At 40.8% G+C, this 22,844-nt stretch overlaps 1 protein-coding gene across 8 annotated transcripts in view; it reads left to right on the top strand.

Annotated features, from left to right (window-relative positions):
• The window catches only part of mast3a (microtubule associated serine/threonine kinase 3a), a 32,014-nt gene that overhangs the window by 2,249 nt on the left and 6,921 nt on the right, over positions 1–22,844 (top strand). For 2 of the 8 annotated variants that reach the window (XM_005476081.4, XM_013269281.3), the window contains exons 1-20: positions 929–1,431; positions 3,829–3,917; positions 4,659–4,731; positions 6,370–6,390; positions 6,571–6,652; positions 10,861–11,018; positions 13,025–13,100; positions 13,221–13,430; positions 14,343–14,444; positions 14,893–15,025; positions 15,236–15,321; positions 17,679–17,764; positions 18,086–18,294; positions 18,421–18,562; positions 18,846–18,978; positions 19,091–19,256; positions 19,427–19,528; positions 20,480–20,602; positions 20,819–20,928; positions 21,102–21,283. In XM_005476081.4, the coding sequence (XP_005476138.1) occupies positions 1,346–1,431; positions 3,829–3,917; positions 4,659–4,731; positions 6,370–6,390; positions 6,571–6,652; positions 10,861–11,018; positions 13,025–13,100; positions 13,221–13,430; positions 14,343–14,444; positions 14,893–15,025; positions 15,236–15,321; positions 17,679–17,764; positions 18,086–18,294; positions 18,421–18,562; positions 18,846–18,978; positions 19,091–19,256; positions 19,427–19,528; positions 20,480–20,602; positions 20,819–20,928; positions 21,102–21,283 (2,369 nt within the window). In that variant the 5' untranslated portion in view covers positions 929–1,345. Of the gene's footprint in view, positions 1–928; positions 1,432–3,828; positions 3,918–4,658; positions 4,732–6,369; positions 6,391–6,570; positions 6,653–10,860; positions 11,019–13,024; positions 13,101–13,220; positions 13,431–14,342; positions 14,445–14,892; positions 15,026–15,235; positions 15,322–17,678; positions 17,765–18,085; positions 18,295–18,420; positions 18,563–18,845; positions 18,979–19,090; positions 19,257–19,426; positions 19,529–20,479; positions 20,603–20,818; positions 20,929–21,101; positions 21,284–22,844 lie in introns of those variants that run through there. The other 6 variants (XM_013269287.3, XM_013269286.3, XM_005476082.4 and 3 more) reach the window with 5 other exon arrangements.

Consider the following 22,844-nt stretch of genomic DNA (forward strand, 5'->3'; position numbering starts at 1 on the left):
TTACATCATCGTTACAGCTCATTTCAGACATTACGAGTAGAGCAGCAGTGACACATTGGCGTGCATGAAGGAAGTTACCTGTGAATTTGCTGCCAAACAGAAGCCGTTCTGGTTAAAAATGAATAAATAAATACATGTGACTCCAACTTGTCCAGGGACTTTCCCTGGAATGGGCTAGAGCTGAAGCCAAGATAGTTTCAATAGCTGGGAATGAAAGGAAATATCAGAATCACTGAATAATATATATTCATCCCAGCTGACAGTTTCAAAGATCTTTAGGAGCTAGATGTGTTTGTGCTGCTTACCTACACTTGTCCCACTGCCAGTATGGTGTTTTGAGACAAAGTGATGTTTTTGAAATAAAATCCTTTGTATCCCATTGTCTCTGATATCTGTTGGCCAAGTCAGGTGATTTCATTAAGGCTTTTCTGTTTTCTAATATACATCTATATGCATATATTGCTGTATTAACCTTATACAGGACAAAAATGAGCACCATATAAGTCCTGACATGGGGCAGTCTGTGTGTGTGTGTGTATAAAGAAGTTAATTTAATATATTTATCACAGGTAATACCTGTATTTTAAAATTTAAGAAAAAAGACTTAAACTCTCCGAACCATTGTTTTATATAGGCTTTGAAATCAATAAAAGTCGCGAGGGTCCCAATAATCGCTATTGAAAAAATGTTACCTTCAAGACTATCGGACGCTCTGAAAATAGTCTTTCTAATTTTGATATAACTTGTTGTCAAATGTTATATTTATTGTTTCTCTTAAAAAAAATTAAAGAGAAAAATTAAAAATAAAATAAAATAAAAGATTTATCGTTGAAAACGCGTAATTCCTTAGATTTTTGGACCGGATGGATTATTTGTGTCATAACGTTTTTAAAACAGTATTTCCGACAGGACGTGAAAGCATCAGAAGTCCCTCCTCCTGCTGGCGCGCGGCGATGCGGCTGCGCGTTGCAGCAGAGACGTTGCTGTGGTTGAAAGTTTCTGTCCCCAGAATAACACTTCACGTTTTGTCGAAGCTAGTTATCGGTCGATAATGTTGCACCTCGTGGGAGACGGGCTGTCTCGGAAATTTTACTGGTGACATTGAAAAGGAGCAGCGTGACCATGGCCGTCGCAGTCGCTAGCACCACCGAGCTGCCCTGCCCGGGGTCTGGGGTCAGTCTGTATCGAAGAAGCAGAAAGGAGTTTGTGCCTTTGGAGTCGACGTACTAGCCTAACGGCGACTATAATACCAAATCGACAGGGGAGACTGTTTACCGCGATGCCCCCTCTTTAACGACAGGATACTAATTCTCATATCGGATCGGATTTAGCGGTCACCTCCAACATGTCTGATCAAAACTACTACTGGACCGTGCTGCCGAGCTACAAAACTAGTTTTGTGACCGGGGCCATGATGAAAAGATCGAAAAGGTAACAAAATCTAAAGCCTGTTTTTAACTAGAAAAATCTCCTTGAATATGGAGAGGAATGTTAATTAGCCTCGACCAAACTGCTGCAAAACGTCTGGGGTTTGTGTGTTTGTCATCGGCTGTGCCGTTCAGTCTCTGAGAAACAGCAATTTGTTGAACGTCGTAATTTCGACCTATTTGATTCAAGGCGCTTAATGGCAACCTCCACACTGTCTGCTAATATAGCCGCTTCACAGCTCAGACATCTGATCCCTCCGGAGGGTCTGTGATAGCCCCTCAGCATGGCACTGTATGTGTCGGTTCCATCCGCCCTAGTTTTTGTTTCCGACAGAGAAACGTGGCCATTGTAGACTGTTGTGTGTATGTGTGCGGGCAGGCTGCATTGTCTGCTGCCAGCTGTCGCATAAAGCGACACCAGGGCCCACTGCTGATCGGTGCACTGATGCGGTTAGTGGGACAGTAGTGTTGTAAACGTGCTCTCATCAATCAGATAAATCCAATCAGCTCTTAAGGTGTCTTAGCCCGTAATGCACTCAAGATGTCTTTGGCAGTCAGTGAGTTCATAGTGATCTTAAATTGTGGCGTCTCTACCTCTCATCTCTTTGTCATAATCTGAACACATAATTGTTGGTTTGCTGGCACAATTTGCCTTTGTTACAGTGGTGTAAACCGCAAAAGCTGCAGTTTATATTGCAGGATTTTAAAATGTAAATGTACTGCTATTGAGTGAAGCTTCAGAAGACCGCCATTAGCACACTGAAAACATAGGCTGTCTGTGGAATGTCAAACTATCCTTTCATACAGCTGGGAGGTCATGCATCAATCAGTGATGTGGCCGATCCACCACAGTGTGAGCTGATGAAATTGGCTTCAGTTAACAAATGCAGCAGACATAGTTAACACGCAGCCCTGTGTTTCAGTGGCCTACATTCATCATGTTTCATGTCTTCCTGCAAGATCCCTACAAACCATTATTGTTAGTCCCAAATATCAGTCGTCTTATGACTGCTAGCTGTTGATGAAGCGCTCACGTGGTGTGCCAGTGTGATACAGTGGTGCTCTCATATTTTTTTCTGCACAGGTTCTGGAGTGTTTTTGCTTATATTTATTGTTTTTAACAGGAGCAAAATGGAGAACCTTCACAGTGTTTCTGTGGTTGGAGGTGTACTGTAGACAATTTGAAGCCCAACTCTTGGCACACGTCGACCCTCTCATCCCTCTGTTGCTGTGGCACTTTGAGTCTTTTTGGGTTGAGGGGCCATATAGTCTGTGAATCTGCCTTTGCACCGACCCAGAAATGTCAGGCTCTGTTGTCGTCTCAGCCCCTCAATTATTTTAGGTCACTGCCAGAAGGAAAGGGAGACAGGATCTACTTCACCGATATGAAACAGAAAGCATTGAGATCACAAACGGGGGGGAAAAAACCAAAGTAAACTGAAAAGAAGCCAAAACTATAATCTTAATGAAAACCTGGAGTTAACACCTGCGTGCAGAAACCTGCAGGCACCAAATACAAACGTACAGGAAATGGACAAGATAACACTGGTACTCTAAAGTAATGTCATACTTGGACTGGTAAGCCAAAAAGGCATTAGGTTGTTTGCTTTACTCCAAAAGCTGCATCAAAAGAGCATTTTAAACTCTACAAATATATGCGAATTTGAAGAAAACCAGCCCAATGAGCAGGAACACTGTTTGTAAATTGAAACCAAAAAACCAATCAGGACAAACAACACGGACCAGCTTCAAAAGTACCAGCAGAAGTGAAACAACACTTCACAGCTCACACAGACCGAAGTACAAACATGTGGACGGTGTGTCATGGCCTGCTCAATTATATCAGGGGTCACTTGGACCATTTTATTTATTTCCATCATGATAAAACAGCTTTCCAAAGTTCTTATTGTCTAATCAGGCTGTGCCAGTGGTACTGATAAGTAATATATATCCCTTATCTCACATGACAATACTCTCAGACGTCATTGGATCGTACCACACTGCTCAATCCAGACTTCACATTATTTACTGATTAGAAGTGGCTAAAAGAAAAAGAAAAAAAAAAAGTTTAATTCCTCTAAAAATTAGAGCAGGTAATGTGTAGTTAGCGCTAATGCATAAGGAAGAAGTTGCACTCAAGTTGCTTTGTTTATATATTTACATGCAAACATGTTTGTTGTCATGCATGCATGTGTATGTTTGTATGTATATACATAATTACAGTGGCATTACTAATGTCAGCACATCAAAAAATATAAATTCAGAGGCTGATCGAGTTTGATTTTTTTTTTTTTTTTTCCACAGATAAGATTGATAAACAAAGTGTGCTTGGATCATGTTTGTTACCACACTGCATAAAACAGATGTTCACTCTCTTCTGTTTGCCGCTTTCCACTCACAGTTCCCGTAACAACAAGAGAAGGAGTTTGGCGGTCGGGACCCCATCGCCCACGCTGTCACGACCGCTTTCACCTCTCCCACTCGCCACAGGTACTTGTGTTTCGGTTTTACCCGTTTGTCTGCTCGCCTCAGTGCGGGGTTGATTGGATTGGCTCATCAGAATTCCTGCATTTAGCCACCGCTGATTGCGTGTGAAGCAGAGAAGTTACAGAGGGTGGAGTGGTGAGGAGAGCACAGGATTGGCTGTCTTATGTAGGATCATCAGTCTCAAGTTTGTTTTGATGCTGTATGTTGTGAAGCAATCACTAGTTTACCTCTAGTGTTTTGTTTTTTTCCTTCTTTCTCATAATGTGCCCACAGTAGAGTGCAAAAGCCATACAATGCTTTTCCTTGTGGTAATTTTTAATGTAGCCCCCTCTAGCTTTCCTCATCATTTGATCTCTCCACTTAAAAAGTGCCATTCCGTGTATCCCCCTTTTTTTGTGATTTGTCCTCAGGGACAATGGAAGTCCTTTAATGACCTTTTTAGCAGTATGCAATATGGTGTGATTGTACCACATACCCCCTGCTGTCTGTTGACACAATCCTTCTTTGATTAGGACAGGACAGGAAGGGCCCTAGATAACTTGTGTATATGCATCACTGTCATTAAAAGATTTGATTGTTTCACTTTGAACTTGTGAAGGAAAACCATCTGCAAAGTTGACTGTTGCACACTGATGGTGTAAAACATTAGGAAGCCAGTCCAGTTATTCTGCATTTAGTAATATGCTTGGTTTCCTTCAGCTTCCTCTCAATTTTAAAAAATTTTGTTTTGTTTTGTTTCCTCAGCTGGTAGCAGTCCTTCAGAAAGCCCCAGAAATGTCTCTGCTAGCTCTTCTGCCAACTTCCAGTTTGCCCGCAGGTAAGAATTAAATGAAATGCTTTTTAATATAGTCTTGGTTTAAACCACTCAAGCTCAGACACATCATTGCAGTAGTTTCTTTCCCATAAAAACGTCAACTGGAAAATGACTAAAACAGACATTGCAATGAAAAGTACTATAATGGACTGAAATGGCAGCAAATTAGATACAAAAATAAGATATGCATGTCAGTGGAAGTTTATTTTCATTCTTGGCCCACTTCAACTAAAAATGAAATCAGAAAAAATAACCAAGGGATCTTTGGTTTGGTGGAAACTGTGTGCACACAAAATGAACATGCCCTGGCTTGTTCCCTTTGCCCCTCAAATCGAGGCAGTGGAGAACCATGTCTGACCAGCTGAAAGCCCCCAGGGTCACTCACTTACTGGACGTGGGTCTTGGCATTTGTCAACCCAATTAGGAAGGCGATTTGGTGCGCGCACTCATTACTCAGGGCTGCTGTGATTATGGAGGAAAACTGCAGAGCTTGCCTTCTCATCACGCCTGCCGTTTATAGACTCGCTGGGATTTAGAGGAACATTAGCTGCAACCGGCTTCCTCAGTCAGCAGCGGAAAATAGTGTGGTAGCCTGTCTCTAAGAAGACTTTAGTAAGGAACAGCAACATGTATACTTGAATGTAGGATTTTCAAGAACACTGTAGTTTAAATGTATGTGATGACCGAGTGTCTCAGATGTCACGAGTTAAACTGCAGTGCAGTATGCCATATTGCACCATAGAGCTCAGGGACGCAGAGGGGAAGTCTTCTTAGAGGACTGCCTTGTGCAGCTCATCTAAATTTATTGACATTTTTAAGCTGCCAGAGTGTAGACAGATGCTGTGACTGCACTTTTGACAGCTCCACTGGGTTTATTTGTTATTCACAAAAGCTGTGTAGCTCTGCTTTTGGTGCAGTTATTTTTTCATGTGAACATGGAGTAGCCTTGAAGAGTAAGGACGACCAGCGCTCTGGTCCACTCTGATTTATTTATTTTGTTCCTTTCACAACTAACCCATTGATTCCAGTATTGATTTGAAACCTTTGCCTTTATTAGTGGCTTCTTATAGCAACATGATACAACATGTTTTGGCACATATCAGATAGGGACTAGATGAGAAACTATACATGTAACACTGCTCGCTAACCCTCAGATCCCTTCGTTTTCGCTGTCACCTCTAATTTAGCTACATGTCCCCAAGAGCTGGTTTCTCAGAGAAACTTCATTCGACCATCTTTTGTTGCCACAGATAGACTCCTTGAAGGAAACTGGGCCACTTCCTCAGAGTGTATAGGATGGAAAACTATTGGGACAGTGGAGATTTATTTATTTATTTGGTAGAGAAAGGTTCAGGGTTTCTGCAGTGTTAATGAGTGCATTGTGTGTCTGTGTGCATAGTGAGAAACTGTCTGTAGGTCTCAATGCTGCAGTATGATAGCAGCTTGGCAGGTGTTCAGAAACAGCAAACAACCACTGGCGGGGAGTTCTGTCAGACTAACAGGACTGTGACTTTGACAGGCAGACTTAATCTGTCACTGTCATTAAACAGTGTTTATTTTCTCTCTCACTTCATGCCTCCATTCGCCCCTTCTTTCTCTCTGCATCTCTCGCCTCCATTCCCTTTTTTTGCATTTGTGTAGTCAACTGGCCCGGACTGAAAGGTAAGAAAATAACTAATTGCTGTTTCTTCTTCTTGCTAAGACTCAAACATCAAATGTTGTCTGTTGGCCTTTTTAGGCTTTGAAGATTGGAATGAGTCAACAGGATGTAAAGGTTTTCATATGAGCCTTCACTGAGCAGCTTGTTATTTGTGTGTGCTTGTTTGTGTGTGTGTTTTTTAGCAGGGCGGATGGGCGAAGGTGGTCGGTGGCATCTGTTCCCTCCTCTGGATACTGCACAAACGCACCGAGTTCATCAGTATCTGTAAGCGGAGAAGTATCTCTTACTGTCTGTCACCTCTTTCCATCATTACACATTCAACCTCTCTCTAAACCACTACCTTGGGGGCATTTAGTTCTCCACTTTACAGGACTGTGGTGTCTTGCAAACTTCCGATGCTGACTGAGCTGTAAAGCCCATCAGGTTACGCAGTGTCATAAATCTGCCTATAAATGATTGTTGATTTTACAGTAGACCAGGGATGTCAAACTCATTTTACATCATGACCTACATACACATCTAAAGCTGGCTGGACCAGTGAAACTCCCCATTCTGTTAATATAAAGAAGTTAACCTACACATTTAATCTCAGAAAATAAAAAAGGGGGCAATTTCAACTGTATTCCTCTTTTTCTACATGATAACGAAATGCTCTTGTAGTACATGAAATAAATGTGGTGGGATGACTCTTTGGCCTTAAATTGTAAGAAACAAATAGTGATTTTACATATAGTCTAAAATTACAGGGGGAAAAAAACTGTCCAGGCTATCCTGTGATTATAAAAACAAAGATTTTATTAATTCACAAAAAACGTGGACCCATTGTTTAAAATGAAAGAAATCTCTGTAGTAAATAGTGGAAAAACAAACAAAACAGTAAAATATCTGACATTTAATTGTTTGTCTGTTACTTAATTACTTTGGTGTGGTATGACACAGGGTAGGTCTTTATTGTTAGCTAAAGCTGTAAAACTTGTGAAAATAAAGTTTTAAAATTTATGCCATCCTTCACATTTTCCAAAGCCATCCTGTGGATGGGATTGGAGTTTTTGCTAGTCCACTTCTAGCCCCCGGTCTTATGTTTGAGACCCCTGCAGTAGACCCATATAGAGAGCAAAAAAGGCCCTTTCCTAAAATGCTCCACATCTTGACCATATTTTATGATTTTGATGCAGTGTAGCACATAAAGTCATAGTTAAAATGTTTTGCAGTGGTACAAATTATGCGTCTCAGACACTTTTGCAGCTTTGGGTTTTATTTGCATTATTTTGTAGCTGTTTCTTTGATATAGTGATGAACAATCATAAGTACAAGAATTGACCATACTAAAAATGTCATAAGACCTTCCAGCAGTCCTGGAGCAATTTGGTGACAGTATGTGCATCGTTCAGCATAATGAAGCGCCATGTCACAAGGTCAAAAGTGATATCCAAGTGTGGGAATCAGAATCCAATTAAAAATCTCTGGTCTTTAAAAAGCAGATAGACAAACAGAAACTGTGCTCATCTTCGTGCACTGAAGCAGGAACGGTTTGCCATCGATGAGGATTTTGGCCTAGAAGAAGATTACAGGCCATTTCTGTAACTCCACCGAAAATTGTAGAAGTTATGAAAAAGAATGGTCAACACTGTAAATATAGAATCTGTGCACACAACCCTTTTTAAAGTTATATAATACATTTATTAATTTAAATTAATTAAAAAAAGTGTATGAATAATAAAATTGGTGCAACTGCCAAAACGTTTGGCTAGGTCTGTAAAGATTTGCTCATCACTCTGTAGCTGACAGCTGGTCGCTGGACACTGCAGGCTTTGGTTATGTAGATAACGTCCTCCCCTTTTACGTCAGTGTCCTCGCTCCCACTGAATGGCACTTCAACAGTTTGTTTCAGAGTTGAGTAGTTTAAGTCTGTGGGACAGTCTGCTAACTGTCCTACTTTTGTCTTCTCCCTTATTAGGAAGGCGTCGCCACATAGCGGGTATCTCGCATGTTTGATTGGAGTTTTTATCCTGAGGCAACCACAAGGGGAATTTTTCACGGATCTTTCACGTGAAAAGCAAAAAGTGCTGTTCCACTGAACCAATCTTACCACTGCTACCTGTAATTTTTTACCTTTTTTAAAAATTTATATATTGTGGTTACTGGTCACAAAATCAGTGCTAGTCTCTCGTGAACACCACTTTAAAGCAGTAATTAGCCAAAAATATGAATATTAATAGAATTGGCTTGTGTTATTTATTGGCTAGTTTTGCACATACAGTATAAGGAAGGAATAATGAACAAAACTGCCACAGTGGTTGTGAGATATTTTAGAAGTAGCATCACTATTACATAGCTCGTCAGAGTGACTTCAGTGTATCTTGTTCATAGAAAAGGAATGTTTGCTGTGTTTTAGCATTTAAAGAAAAAAAATCTTACTGACTCACAGTTTAGAACTTGAACTTCACTTTAAACTTTCACTCGGCATAAACAGCAGTAGAGAAAAGTTTTGTGGTTGTAGTCTTTGGTTGTTTTGTTTTTTTGCCATTTCCTTTGTGAGAGCTTGTCTTTCTCGGATTGAGTTGCAGTCGACATAAATCCAGACTAACTGCGATCTCCTTGGCAAGGAAGCAGACTGCCAACTTCTTACAACTAGCTTTTAAGTCTACGGGGGGTTGGATGATTGTTTTCGTTACATCTGCAGAGCATTATTGCCGCTTTAAAGTTATTATCGCTACAAATTTATGTGACATTTTTGATTATAATTAGTTTCACTGATACAGTAAAGTGGTTGGAAAACTCCACACTTACAGCTTCGGGCACCGGTTGGTTTATAAAGCAGCTGACTGGAGATGGATGCTGGTATCCTTTTTAATGACTCAGGCAGCCATAACAGGATACGTCCAAGGATGATGAATCCCTCCATCATCGACCATGTGTAATATTTTCCACCTTGGAGAGGAAATGAGAATGAATCCTCAGATGTCTTTTTCCCAAAGTTTTCCTGGAATTATTGAAACAGTATTAAATGTGGTAAAAAGTAAACTTCTTTTTTTTTTTTTAAGAGAAAAGACAAAAGTTTTCTCATAATGGTATATTTCTCTACCTCCTATTCAACAACAACAACAAAAAAAACTTGGGGAAAGGGGAAACCAAAACACAGGAGGTTGTGTGAATTATTTACCATGTGTCCATCATTAAATGAATGACGTCACACCGAGACAAACTGAATTGATCTCAGCTTGTCCTCTTTTGACTGAGGGGAAAGTACGGGAATAATAAAGCTTATCATTACAATAATACCGGTCCTGTTGAAATTTGCCGTTTCTTTTTCCTGGATGACATCACAAACGAGCAGTGGCTGTACCACATCATTTCCCTACTCAGCTTTTCCTTTCAGGAATACTGCAAGCACACTTTGTGCTGCCCAGCTATACCTGTCAGCTGTTTGCCGATGTTTTCTATGGTGATTATTAGGATTTTATCTCGAAAGCCATCACCGAATTTGCAGTTGGCTCAAAAGGAAAACAATACCCAGCTCCTGCGTCTCTGCTGAAATTCTGTATGGCCAACCACATGGCTTTGAGACGGTGAAGTCAGCCCTCCCTGTACAATGCCTCTTTCAGGCCTGCTGTCAGTGAGGTCTTTATGCAGCTCTTAGTCGATTCTGACAAGTCTCTAGTTTCCTGCTCAGCGTAGCCCCTCCACCCCACCCCCACCTTCCTATCACTGCTCTGTCACGTCCTTGCTCTGTTGCTTTCTTTTCTTTCTTTCTTTCTTTTTTTAAGTGTCTCACTGTCTTGCTCTGCTTTTCTTTCTTGTTGGCTCTTCTGTTTTTCCTCTGGCCAATGAGCCACTCTTCTCTGCTCTTCCTGGGATACACAAGATCCTAGCCAAATGGGAGTTCTCATAAATTCCAGGCAGTGTGTCACACATCCTGACTTGAAGAGGAAAAAAAACAAAGCAAAACATTCACACATGCGTGGACGCCATGGCAGTAGATGCTGCCTGTCTCCATGTGTGCTGCGTGAAAAGGGCAAAATCCTACTGAAAAATGCTTTGGGGTATCTGTAAAGTTCACTGAGTCTTTCTTTTCATGTAGGAAGGGATTCATGATGTTTTTTGCATCACAAATCAACTCTGCATGTCCATATAAGGTGGTGCATCTAATTCAGATCTGTAGTGGAACATGAAAGTCTTTAAGACTTTGGGTATTAACAGGATAAAGAGTGAGTCTGAGAGAGCAGACGTGTGACTCTTAGCAGAGGAAGCCTTTTAACACAGGATGTTATATAATCAAAGCACAGCCCCACCTACGTATGAATATTTAAATAAAAATAGATAAGCGTGATAGTGGCAGTGGTTGATTGCTTGTTTTGGTTTTTATTTCTTTAATTTAAAAAAGAATCAATAACTGTAACTTAACCATTGACCCTACTTCCCTGTTGTCCCCCGTCCCCCCCCCCCCCCCCTTCTCCACTTTTCCCTCCCAGTCCTCTTCTTCCCAGGAGTTGTTGCACCAGTTGCCCTTTCAGCCCACGCAGGAGGATCTTCACTTCCTCTTCAAACATTTTCCAAGCCCAGAAAGTGTGGCAGATGAAGAAGGAGCCCACCCCACGCCCCCTGTCAGGGTCCGCTCACGCAGTCTCAGGTAGCTTTCCTATACTATATGCTGATGCAGCATATAGACTGTCTCTGTTACACAAACATTTCTGTCATACTTCACTGGGCCGTTTGTTTTGAAAGGGTGGAACCGAAATCCCCCCTGACTGGCTTCAGTCTCGTACAGATTTAATTATGTGCTGCAGTAGCAGTTGTATACAGCAGCTCACCACACACACCATTTAAGCACAAAGATAAAACTGTTGCGCTATTAAAGGCTTGTTATACTAACTGTACATTCTATATACCCTTACTTTTCAATTCATTAGATACACCTTAATAGTACTTCATTGGACCCTCTTTTGACTTCACAACTCCCTTAAACGTTTCATCGTTTAGAGTCAACAAGGTGCTGGAAACTGCTCAGAGAATTTGGTCCATATTGACACGACAGCATCACTCGGTTGCTGCAAAATTGTCAGCTGTGCATCCATGATACAAATCTCATATTCCACCTCATCGCGAAGGAGCTCCATTGGGTTGAGATCTGGTGATTATAGAGGCCATTTGAATACAGCGAACTCTTTATCATGTTCGCACCAGAAATCGAAACTCATCAGATTGGCATCATTTTTCATCTGCTGATGTTGAGCTTATTTGAATTGTAGCTTTAGTTTCCTGATCTTAGTTGAAAAGAGTGCCACTTGTTGTGGTCTTGTGCTGCTAAATTGTAGTTTCATCGAGGTTCCTCTTCACTGGTGTGATCATATGTGCCATATTTAAACAGTAGTACAGCGAATGTGGGAAGACTGTGCTAAGGTTTAGTTTGCACCTTAAGTAGTTGTAGTTGCTCTTTTTACAACACTGTAAACATGTATGTGAATGAGCACTGCCCTGTTTGGTAAGGCTGCCACTCCACCCCAGTCTAACAAAAGTAGGCTTAATGGTTTTTCAGGAGATATTTTGCACATGATTATAAAAAGATAAATTAAATACTGTCTGGAAAGAATATGGTGGGTTAATTATTTAATGTGGCTCTGGAAAAACCCTCTGTGCCATTTATGCGTGATCCCCTGGATTAGAATAAAACATTTCCTCATCATTTGGCATTGCTGGACCCATCCCTCTGAATAGCTGCAATGGCAGGCTGTTTTGAGGTTGCTGTAGAGTTTTTATGACAGGCTGGGGAGGATTTTGGCAGCATGTTGATGTGGTTGCTTTTTTGGTGACGTGTCCATGCCTGTGCCACATGCAGTAATTCGCACTGCATGTGTGCACTAATACTCTATAAATACATCTGGGTAACTCTCTAGCAATTACACCGAGGAGAAAACTCCCCCTTGGGTTTCACCTGACCTTTGCATAGTTGTTAATGATGCATCTAAATCAACAGCAGCTGATATACAGGTGTCATAGTTGTTCTAAATTCGCTCTACAAGTTGTGTAAAAGGATTTCTTGCCGCCCCAAAGTAGTTCCGAGTGGTCTGAGCAGTTGCCATTACCCTGAAATAAATTCATACCGCGTGTGCAACTGTTGTGGTTACCCAGAACGAGTTCATGTCGCATATTGACATTATTGTCATTTTTAGTATGCAACGTAGTGTAAGGGAGCACCCAGGACTGTTATTTTTAACATTTGTGCTGACAGTATATTGATTTGGAAAGTGTAAGGAGGGTTTAAAAAGACCCCCACGTGTAACCGAAACCCTCTGGGTGCGACACGTGTGGCCGTGGATGGTGCACATGAGAACCTGATCTGAATTGTGTCAAACACGCTGTTTGTATGACCTAGAATGTTAGTAAACATTTTCATTATTAATGTACTCATAAAATGTTATAGCTTGTTGTGTGTATGGCTGTTCAGTAAAGCTATAAATGTTGATTTTTAATCTAATGCTTCTCATCTGTTCAGTTTGTCACTTAATTCTGTTGTTTTTCATTTTATTTTAGTTTGGTCTCCATTATTTGTTAATGGCATTTGTGCAAAAAAATATTGACATTTGTAATATTTTTATCTGTTGTTTTTTTTGTTTGTTTGTTTGTTTTTTTGTGAAGCCCTGGACGGACCTGTGGGGTGTTTGACAATGAGATTGTCATGATGAATCACGTCTACAAAGAACGTTTTCCTAAGGTAGCTCCCTTTCTGTATGAAAGTTTCATAATCAAAGTTAAAATCTTCAGCTGCTCACTAAATGGGTTAGAAATGAATGCAGTACTGGTTTAAACGAAGGCTTTCATTTTTGTTTCCCAGGCGACGGCCCAGATGGAGGGTCGGCTGCTCGACATCATTGCAGAGTGTTCCCCGGACACCGCTCTGCCCCTGGCTGATGGTGTGCTTGGATTCATTCAGCACCAGCTGGTGGAGCTCGCCAGAGACTGTCTGGACAAGTCCCAGAATGGCCTGGTGACCTCCAGGTACTTCATGGAGCTGCAGGAGAAATTGGAGAAGCTGTTGCATGAGGTGGGTGTCTCTCATCTTTAGTAAATGATTTTTCATCTTTTTCATACAGAGAATTTTTTTCCCTCTTCTTTTCTTTTTCTAAACAGTCAGGGAGTGTTGGTTCTTTCTAAGATGTTTCTAGCTGGTGTTGTTGTTGGTAGCTCAGATTGCCCTCTGGGACATTGCATGCTGTACTGTAGCAGCACGGAGGACACTGAACATTGAAATGAAAATGCCCATTTCCTTTGCTCTTATTCTGCCGATTCCACTCCATCAGTCAGTAATGTTCTGTCATTTTGTGTTATTACATAGGGGTGTGCAGTGGTCAAGTGTTCAGTTGTGTAATGATTGTGTATTCCACAGCAAAACAGTGGTGTAAATTGTTATTTTCTCATATAATACTTCTTTAATTAGTATATTCTTTGTGGCCACAGAAATTGTTTTGACCCTCCTCCACATGCTAAAATGCATATGTTGAGTTGCTTGCTAGTGTTGCTTTTTCATAAAGGTGTTTACAATCTTTTAAAATGGATTTTTCTATGTTTAGCAGGGCAAGAGTTTGTTTTAAACTGACTGCTGACTAATCGCACCTCTGACTGTTTCACCACCTCTATCATACACTTTCTGAACCTGCTGTTTGATCAAGGCAAGGCGCTGTTGGACTTAGATAAGCGAGAATGAGTGTTAAAAAGTCAAATGTTTTTCCATTATTTATAAGCCTGGCAGAGCATGCAGTGAGTATTGATGCAACATGTTGAAATACCAGCCCTTGAGCCTTTGAATCACCACCAGACAATGTAAGGGGATGAAATGGATGCTAAAAATATCAGCCGACAAGTGCAGACAGCTCCTTTGGATGAGTTGTGGTGGCTCATGGCTTGTGTCAAATGGATTAGGTCACTATAATAATCCATCACTATTTGTCCTGTTCAGGCGTATGAGCGCTCAGAGAGTGAGGAGGTGACCATCATCACCAAATTGGTCAAGAAGATTCTCATCATCATCTCCAGGCCTGCCAGGCTGTTGGAGTGTCTGGTAAGACTCAATGACAGACGCAGTAATAATCACAGGTTCACGAGTGACGTAATAACACTATGTCCATCAGCTTAGATGCATGTGTAAAAGTTGACTCATACTTGATGATGACATCTTGTAGTAGCGATTAGTTTGTGCAGTAATAATAACCCAGCTTACCATTTACTAAGCCAATACCAAGTTCACCTTGCTAGCCAGGGTCTGTTGTTAATAAGGTGCCAGTGATGCTCCAGCTTTACAGGCCAGAAAAAAAAAAGCCCAGATTGGAACAGAAACATTTTTCTGTCATTTTTCAGCATTTTTTATTGTAGTGCAATGTTTGATTCTTCTTTTCCCGATGTAATAGTTGAAGCTTTTCTACACATTAGGTCAACAAAGTAATGTATATTTGAGTGAAACCTAAACTATGTCTTTCCTTTATTTTTATTTTTATTTTTATTTAATCCAGGAGTTTGATCCAGAGGAGTTTTACCAACGTTTGGAGGCTGCAGAGGGTCAAGCCAAAGTAGGACAAGGCATCAAAACTGATATTCCCAGATACATAATCAGCCAGCTGGGTCTTACCAGAGACCCCCTGGAAGGTGCAGATTTAATTTTTTTTTTTTTTTTTTTTTTTAATACTTTCTACCTCATTGTTGCTTACTTCAGATAAATTGGAAAACCTTTATGCGGTTAGCTTAAATGAATCATTGTGAACTAATCTCGTAATATACAGTGACAGTTTTGTGATTTAACTTGATTCTCACTGGCATTTAATGAAGTTGGATCTGTTTTGTCTGCTGCCGTTACAGAGATGGTTCATTTGGAGCATACTAGCCCGATTCACAGATCAGCGAGCAGAGAGTCTGATGACACTGGAGAGGCAACATCTGCACAGGTATAAGCTTACATTAAACGGTTATCAAATACATACAGTGAACTCTAAAGTGACCCAGGAAGAACAGATGGCGCTCATGTCTCACCTATTTTAAAAATATTCCGCATCCTTTAGAACAGATTTATTTGCTTTAAGATTCTCTTACTAGTTTTTAAGTCACCGAGTGGCATGCTAACAGTTCGACTCTCAGGCAACCTTTGTTGATACGGTGTTGATTTCTTAGGGTTTTTTTTCCATATCTGTCACACATAAATGGCTCAATTTACCATAAATGATCATCAAACAAATTTTATTACTGAACACTTCTAAACCTACCTATCCCTGTGTGAAAAAGTAATTGCCCCCCTTAAATAACAAATTAACTGATTAACCACATTTTTTGAAAAACTGAATTTCATTTCACAAGCTACACTCAGGCCTGGTTACGGCCAGACCTGCTGAAACAAAAAAATCACTTAAATAGAAGCTGTCCACCAAAATGAGACAGGCTGAAAGATCTCAAGAAGCAACACATCATGTCACGATTTAAAGAAACAGCCGAGGGGAAAAAAAGTCACTGACATCTGCTAGTTTGGAAAGTTTGCCAAAGTGAACCACAGTGTGAGCCATTATCCACAATGGAGAAAACTTGGAACAATGGTGACTGTTCCCAGGAGTGACCTGCATTGAGGACTTATCACAAAAAAAACTAAAACATCATCTAAAGACATGCAGTCCTCGGTTGCCTCAGTTAAGGTCAGAGGTTATGATTCAACAATAAGAAAGAGATTCTACCAGAAAATCCTGAAGGAGGATGTCCGGCCATTAGTTCATGGCCTGAACTAAAGATCACCTGGGTTATGTACCAGCACAATGATTCAAAACACCCCAGCAAGTCCACCTCTGAATGGCTCAATAAAACTAGGGCTGCCACGATTAGTCGACTAGTCACGATTACGTCGACTATTAAAATCGTCGACGACTAATTTAATAGTCGACGCGTCGTTTGAAGCTTTGTAAGATCCCAAAAGACGCAGGAATAAGTAGTAGTATTTAAGAGTGTAATAACGGACTGAAACAGAAGATGGCAGCACTGCATGTACAAGGATGCCAGCTGCCGTTAAACCCCGAAGAAGAAGAAACTGTGTTCCAGAATTCATAGCGCGGCCCAGCGCAGTTGTCAACAATGGCGGCAGCTAGTTAGTTTTAATATTACAATTATTATTCTTTCTGGGTCACAAAATAAACGTTTAACATATTTTCAGGTGTACATTTTACGTCCAATGGATGCATGATCTGATTAGTCGACTAATCGCAAAAATAATCGGTGACTAGTCGACTATCAAAATAATCGTTTGTGGCAGCCCTAAATAAAACCAAAACAAAATAATAAACAGAGCAGATACAATAGCACCTTTGCACTTGTAGTGCTTGAATCCTAATAAAAGCTCCGGAGTGGCTTAGTCAAAGTTTGGGCTTCAATCAGATTGAGATACTTTGGTATGACCTTTAACAGGCCGTTCATTGGATGGTTCATGCTCAAACCCTCCAATCTGGCTGAAATAAAACAATTCTGCAAAGAAGAGTGGGCCAGAATTCCTCCACAGCAATGTGAAAGACTCTTTGCCACTTATAGCAAACACTTGATTGCAGTTCTTGCTGCCAGGGGTGGCACAACCAGTTATTAGGTTTAGGGAGCAAGTGGTGCTTGGTTTTTTGTTTGTTTGGGGGGGGGGGGGGGGGGGGGGGCTTTTTTCTTTTTCTTTTTTTAAATACAGGGCCAGGCAAGTTTCGATACTTTTTTTTCTTCTTAATGAATGAATGAATGAATGAAATCATAATTAAGAAAATTTGGGTTGTCTTTGTTTAATATTAAAATTTGTTTGATGTGAAACATTGAAGGTGTGACGCATATGTGAAAAACCTAAGAAGTTCGGAATGGGTAAATACCTTTCCACAGCACTGGATGTATTAGCAGGTTCCCAAAATCCCAGCCTTCAGCCTTTCACTGTGTGGATTTGGTGTACTCTTTGCATCATTCTTGTTGTTGTTTTTTTGTTTTTTAAATCCCTTTTCTCTAGCACTTTAGGTTGCATGCATGCATAAAAGATGCTCCAGTTGATAAAACAGAGCTGAATTGTGTCTGTGACAGGATAAACTGTGGTGGGTGACGGACGTGAAGGCTGTGGCATATGCACCGAAGAAATGTTAAATGCCATTTGGCAGAGCATGCAGATTATTCTTGATTCAATGCTATTTAAGTGGTGAATGAAGCTCTCGTTAATACGAAAAAAAGTCCTCCAAAAGTAATGCAGCAGCTGTAATTTTTTTCCTCCCCTCCTTTCTCTTTCTCTCTCTTTGGGATTTGCGTGATTCAGAGCCGTGCAGCCTGCACCCCTCCTCGTAGGAAACCACTGGAGAGCGACTTTGAGACTATAAAGCTCATTAGCAACGGCGCCTATGGGTGAGTAAGACAGACTTTTTTGTTTGCGTTTGACTGAGTCAGTCGCACCGAGAACCACAGAGATCTAAATAAAAGCGGAAACTAAAATGTGGATGTGTTTTTGTGGTATTTTTGTGTTCAGGCTGGAATTAGTCAGGGCAGTTTCATTTCCAGTCTGAACTGATATTTACCACTATGTGATTCCCACAATTGATTTTTTATTTTTTTAAATTATCTCCCTGCTTTCTTCGTTGATGATTTCTGATTGCTGATTATTTATTCTGTCTCTCTTTGTGTTGTCATTGCCTCTCCCCTTCCTTTTGCCTCTCGTCTCTCACACAGGGCCGTATTTCTGGTGCGCCACAAAGAGACACGTCAGCGTTTTGCTATGAAGAAGATCTACAGGCAGAATCTGATCCTTAGAAATCAAATCCAACAGGTGTTCGTAGAGCGAGACATCCTCACCTTTGCTGAAAACCCATTTGTGGTTTCCATGTTCTGCTCTTTTGAGACACGGAGGCACCTGTGCATGGTTATGGAATATGTGGAAGGTACAGTTGGCTCAGACTGTAGACACATAGAGACACATGCACACCAAGCTCTTATATATCTACCATACGAGGTACACCTTTAAGTCTAAATCATCTGACCTGACAGCCTCATTTGTGTTTTTTAAGGTGGAGATTGTGCCAATCTGTTGAAGAATATCGGTGGACCTCTGCCTGTGGACATGGCCAGGATGTATTTTGCTGAGACTGTCCTGGCTTTAGAGTACCTTCACAACTACGGCATTGTACACAGAGACCTCAAACCTGACAAGTGAGTCAGGCAAACGGATGAACAAGGAGAATATTCTCATTCCTTTTTTCCCCACCATATTTCTTATGAATGCCTTCAGGCAGCACTAAATAACTTAAAAGCTTTCATCATTTTTAAACTTGCAGTGATCTGTAGGGAGATGGAATCTTTCTGAAGATAGAGCAGAATATTCTTACACTTTGAGTCTTTGATATATTTTTTTTCTCTAAAGATGAAATTCCAGTGCTTTGAGGACGAGCATTTGATGTAACATGAAACATTTCTGTGCTTCCTTCCTTTGTAGTTTGCTGATCACCTCCATGGGACATATTAAACTGACAGACTTTGGACTTTCAAAGATTGGCCTTATGAACATGACAACCAACTTGTATGAAGGACACATTGAAAAGGATACTAGAGAATTCATTGACAAGCAGGTTTGTCTCTTCTCGCTTGTCTTTTTTTTCATGCCTTCTGATTTTGAGCTTATCTAAAATCCACCTTTCCTCTTTAACTCTTTTTCTTTCTTTCTTTTTAACCTGTCTACAGGTGTGTGGTACTCCAGAATATATCGCTCCAGAGGTGATCCTGAGGCAGGGCTATGGGAAGCCTGTGGACTGGTGGGCCATGGGGATCATCCTTTATGAGTTCCTAGTGGGCTGTGTGCCTTTCTTTGGAGACACACCAGAGCAGCTCTTTGGTCAAGTGGTTAATGGTAGGAAATCTTTAAATTGAACTCATAGTTATTTATTTTTATACACATAAATCCAATCCATTTGTCTTCCTCTCGAAATTCTGCAATAGATCTCCGTATTTTGGCACATCAGTCCCCTGAGCTTTGTAGATACATTTAATCCCCTTCGTTGCATTCACTCCTGTGTTCAGATGATATTATCTGGCCGGATGGAGAGGATGCCCTGCCAGCTGATGCTCAGGACCTTATCACCAGACTTTTGAGGCAGAACCCTCTGGAGCGCCTAGGAACAGGTTGGTGACAGCATGATTGCTGATGGATGAAAAACCTTCTCTGGGGCTCGGGACGCACCATGGTGTGACTCTGAGGTGGCCAGGAAAAGGCGCAAACATGCTTTTTGTGACAGATGTGTCACCGGGTGTCTTACGAGGAGGTCATAGTCTGCACAAAGCCTCATGTGGAGGAATTTAATGTTAAGAATTTACATAAAGTTGGCACAGGAGTAAGGATTGATTTGAGGTCTTCTATGTGTTTATTTGACAGATTATTCATTAATAGAGTTTTACATTAACCAGACTTGATAAAATTGTTTCCCATAGAGACAGAGAGGTCGACGAGTTCACAGTAATCAATAAGCTCTCCGGAGCTTTCTGACTTGAATATTTTAGACTTAGACATATTTCCTCTGTTTTGACTTCTTTACACTTTACACTTTGTTTGTGTTTAGGTCGCTGTATGGGTTAGCACCTCTTTACTTTTCAAGCCTTTTAATTATGCACACTTTCAAAAGATCATTAAGGTCACCTGACCAGATGCTTTTGGTTGTACCAGGAAGCTAGTTAAAGCACAGATCAGGCCTTTGCTGTAACTGCAGCTAAACTTTGAAGCAGTCTGCTACACTTCAGTTATTTTACAACTCATTTTTACTCTTGACATTTAATGTCTTATTGCATCCCATGTTGCACACCACTACAGCACTAAATGCTTGTTTTTAAATTTTCGTATTAATTAACTTGAATTAATGGAAAATAGCAGCAAAATAGTTTTACAATAAGCTTAAACCCAGAGACCAGGAGAATGGAATGAAATTCAGTTCAGTTTTATTTATATAGCACCAAATCATGACAACAGATGCCTCAAGGCGCCTCAGTGCAACAAAGAGTCTGGCTGGGGATCAGACAAGCTCAGACTCAAGTCTGGGGACCTCGATGCCCATATTTGAGTTTTATAACTTCTTTCTCCAGGTGGGGCCACTGAGGTAAAGATGCACAATTTCTTCCTTGGCCTGGACTGGAACGGTCTCCTGAGGCAGAAAGCTGAATTCATCCCGCAACTAGAGAGCGAGGAGGACACCAGCTACTTTGACAGTATGTGGATTTACTGACTGTGAGCCTTTTATGAAGTAGACGCACTGCATTGTTAAAAACCTGTGAGGAGACGCTCATTTGGAAATGAGCTCTCAGAAAATGGATGCTTTTATGAGCTAAATTTGTAGCAATGCAGCATGGTGGTACTTTTAATTTGGATAGGAAACTGCTCCCAGTTTGTGATCATTTATTGCATGCCACCATGTTTCCCTCCAGCCCGATCAGAGCGCTACTGTCATCTGGGCTCAGATGACGATGAAACCAATGATGATGAATCATCTCTGGAGCTACGACAGTTCTCCTCTGTAGCCCACCGCTTCAGCAAGGTACTCATTACTACTCATGAGTTATAATCAATATTAATACCTGGTTCATGGAACAAAGCGAGACTCTTTGTTTTGGTGTTGTCCTTTGCTTAATGAAATGGCTCTGGTTGTTTGTAGGATAAAAAAATCCCCTCTTCTTTAATCCATGCCACCTTTTTCCTCTTAAACTTCAGGTATACAGCAGCACAGAGCACCTGTCCACCTCCACTCCATCCAACCTGAGCCTGTCGTCATCAGACCGAAGCCACAGCGAGGAGAAGGAGGACCGATGGGAGGGCAGGGGAGTCCTTTCCCCTGGCGACGGACACAAACATTTGGCGAGTGGAGACAAGAGGGCAGATGGACACAGGGGGAGGTGAGAGCATGGAACGAGGGAGAGTGATGTCCTTATTATGAGAACAAAACTATCACAGCCCTCTCGGTATTCACAAAATGTAATATTCTCTCATATTGGGTTGAAGCGTTACCTATTTCAAAAGGGCAATTTTTATAGACGTCTTTTCAGTCGTTTTGTATTAAACCAATGAGCCATTCTAAAGTTCCCCCAGTTGGATGTTTCCTTGCATGCATGTCAGATGGAGGCCTTTACATTGCCCACGGGTGTGAACGCAAGTGATATATCCATTCAGCATGTACTGAAGCCTCCCTGTGTGGTGCTGAATGGAGCGAACCATTAAACCATAAAAGAGAAACAGGATGTCTGAGAAGAAAATTGATAAAAACCCACAAAATACCAAATAAGCTCATTTTGCTGCAGTTTTCGAATAAAACATTTAGGGCTGCAGCTATTGATTATTTTATTAATTTATTAATTTAGTAATTAGGGCTGTGCGATATGACCAAAATCTCATATCCCGATATTAAGACATCTATCGTCCGATAACGATATAAATCACAAAAATGTAACATTTTCTGTAAATTCTGTGAATGTCGAGCAGCTCGACTTGCGTGAAGTGTTTCCAGCTGAGCGTCGCGTACCTGGAGTCGAGTGTTTTAACTGATGCATGAAACGATACATTTTTAGACATAAGTTGTAACAGCCGCCGTTTTCTTTGTGAGTATTTATCACACAGCGTGCTGCGGGGAAAAGCCTGTTCTAACGTTTGAGTCTAAGGTTTATTTTTTAGCACCTGACAGCTCTTTTTTGCTTCTCATCCGTAAATACTCTGCATCTTTCACGTGATTCAGTTTATTTTGAAGTCTCAACAGGATCTTGAGCTTTATTGTGAAAGGTTTATGTGGAAAATAAACAAGCAGACATGCGGTGGTTTTACCGTGGTTGTTGCTAACGACAACGCATAAAAACAAGCGCTTCTCCGTCTGTAGTGTGGTTATATAAAATATAAGAGAAAGAGAGAACTTTAGGAAATTAATATAGCCACTACAGTGACCATCAAAATAATGAAAAAATATTGCCGTAAACAGTTTATTTTGCGACACCACGAAACAAACGATAGCGTAAAATGAAACGATAGACGTTTTTATATCGTCATCCGATATATATCGTTATATCGAACAGCCCTATTAGTAATCTATCAATTATTCACAAAAGCTTTGACATAAGGACACCCCATGCCCCCCTTTAGATTTGCCGATGTTTACTGCTTCCATATAAAAAGGACAGCACGAGTCACCCTTCAGCAAGCTGTATAGTTTAAACATGCTATCAGTTAAGTTAACAGTTCATCTGCCTATTTTAATGTAGCTTTACTTCTGTAGCTTTTCTGCAGCAGATTTTTTGCTGTGTAAAATAAATGGTGGTGGATGAAGCGGCCTTTCTTAATGTCTGAGTTTGTTGATCAGGTGCTTCGATGAAGGACTCTCGCTAGCTGTTTCCCAGTAATGGTTTTAGTGGTGATTACAGGAACAGAGCTGCTGTTTTGGACACTAGAAACACTTTTGTCTTTCACTAAACC

This window comes from Oreochromis niloticus, linkage group LG18, assembly GCF_001858045.2.
Source record: "Oreochromis niloticus isolate F11D_XX linkage group LG18, O_niloticus_UMD_NMBU, whole genome shotgun sequence".
Taxonomy (NCBI): Eukaryota; Metazoa; Chordata; class Actinopteri; order Cichliformes; family Cichlidae; genus Oreochromis; species Oreochromis niloticus.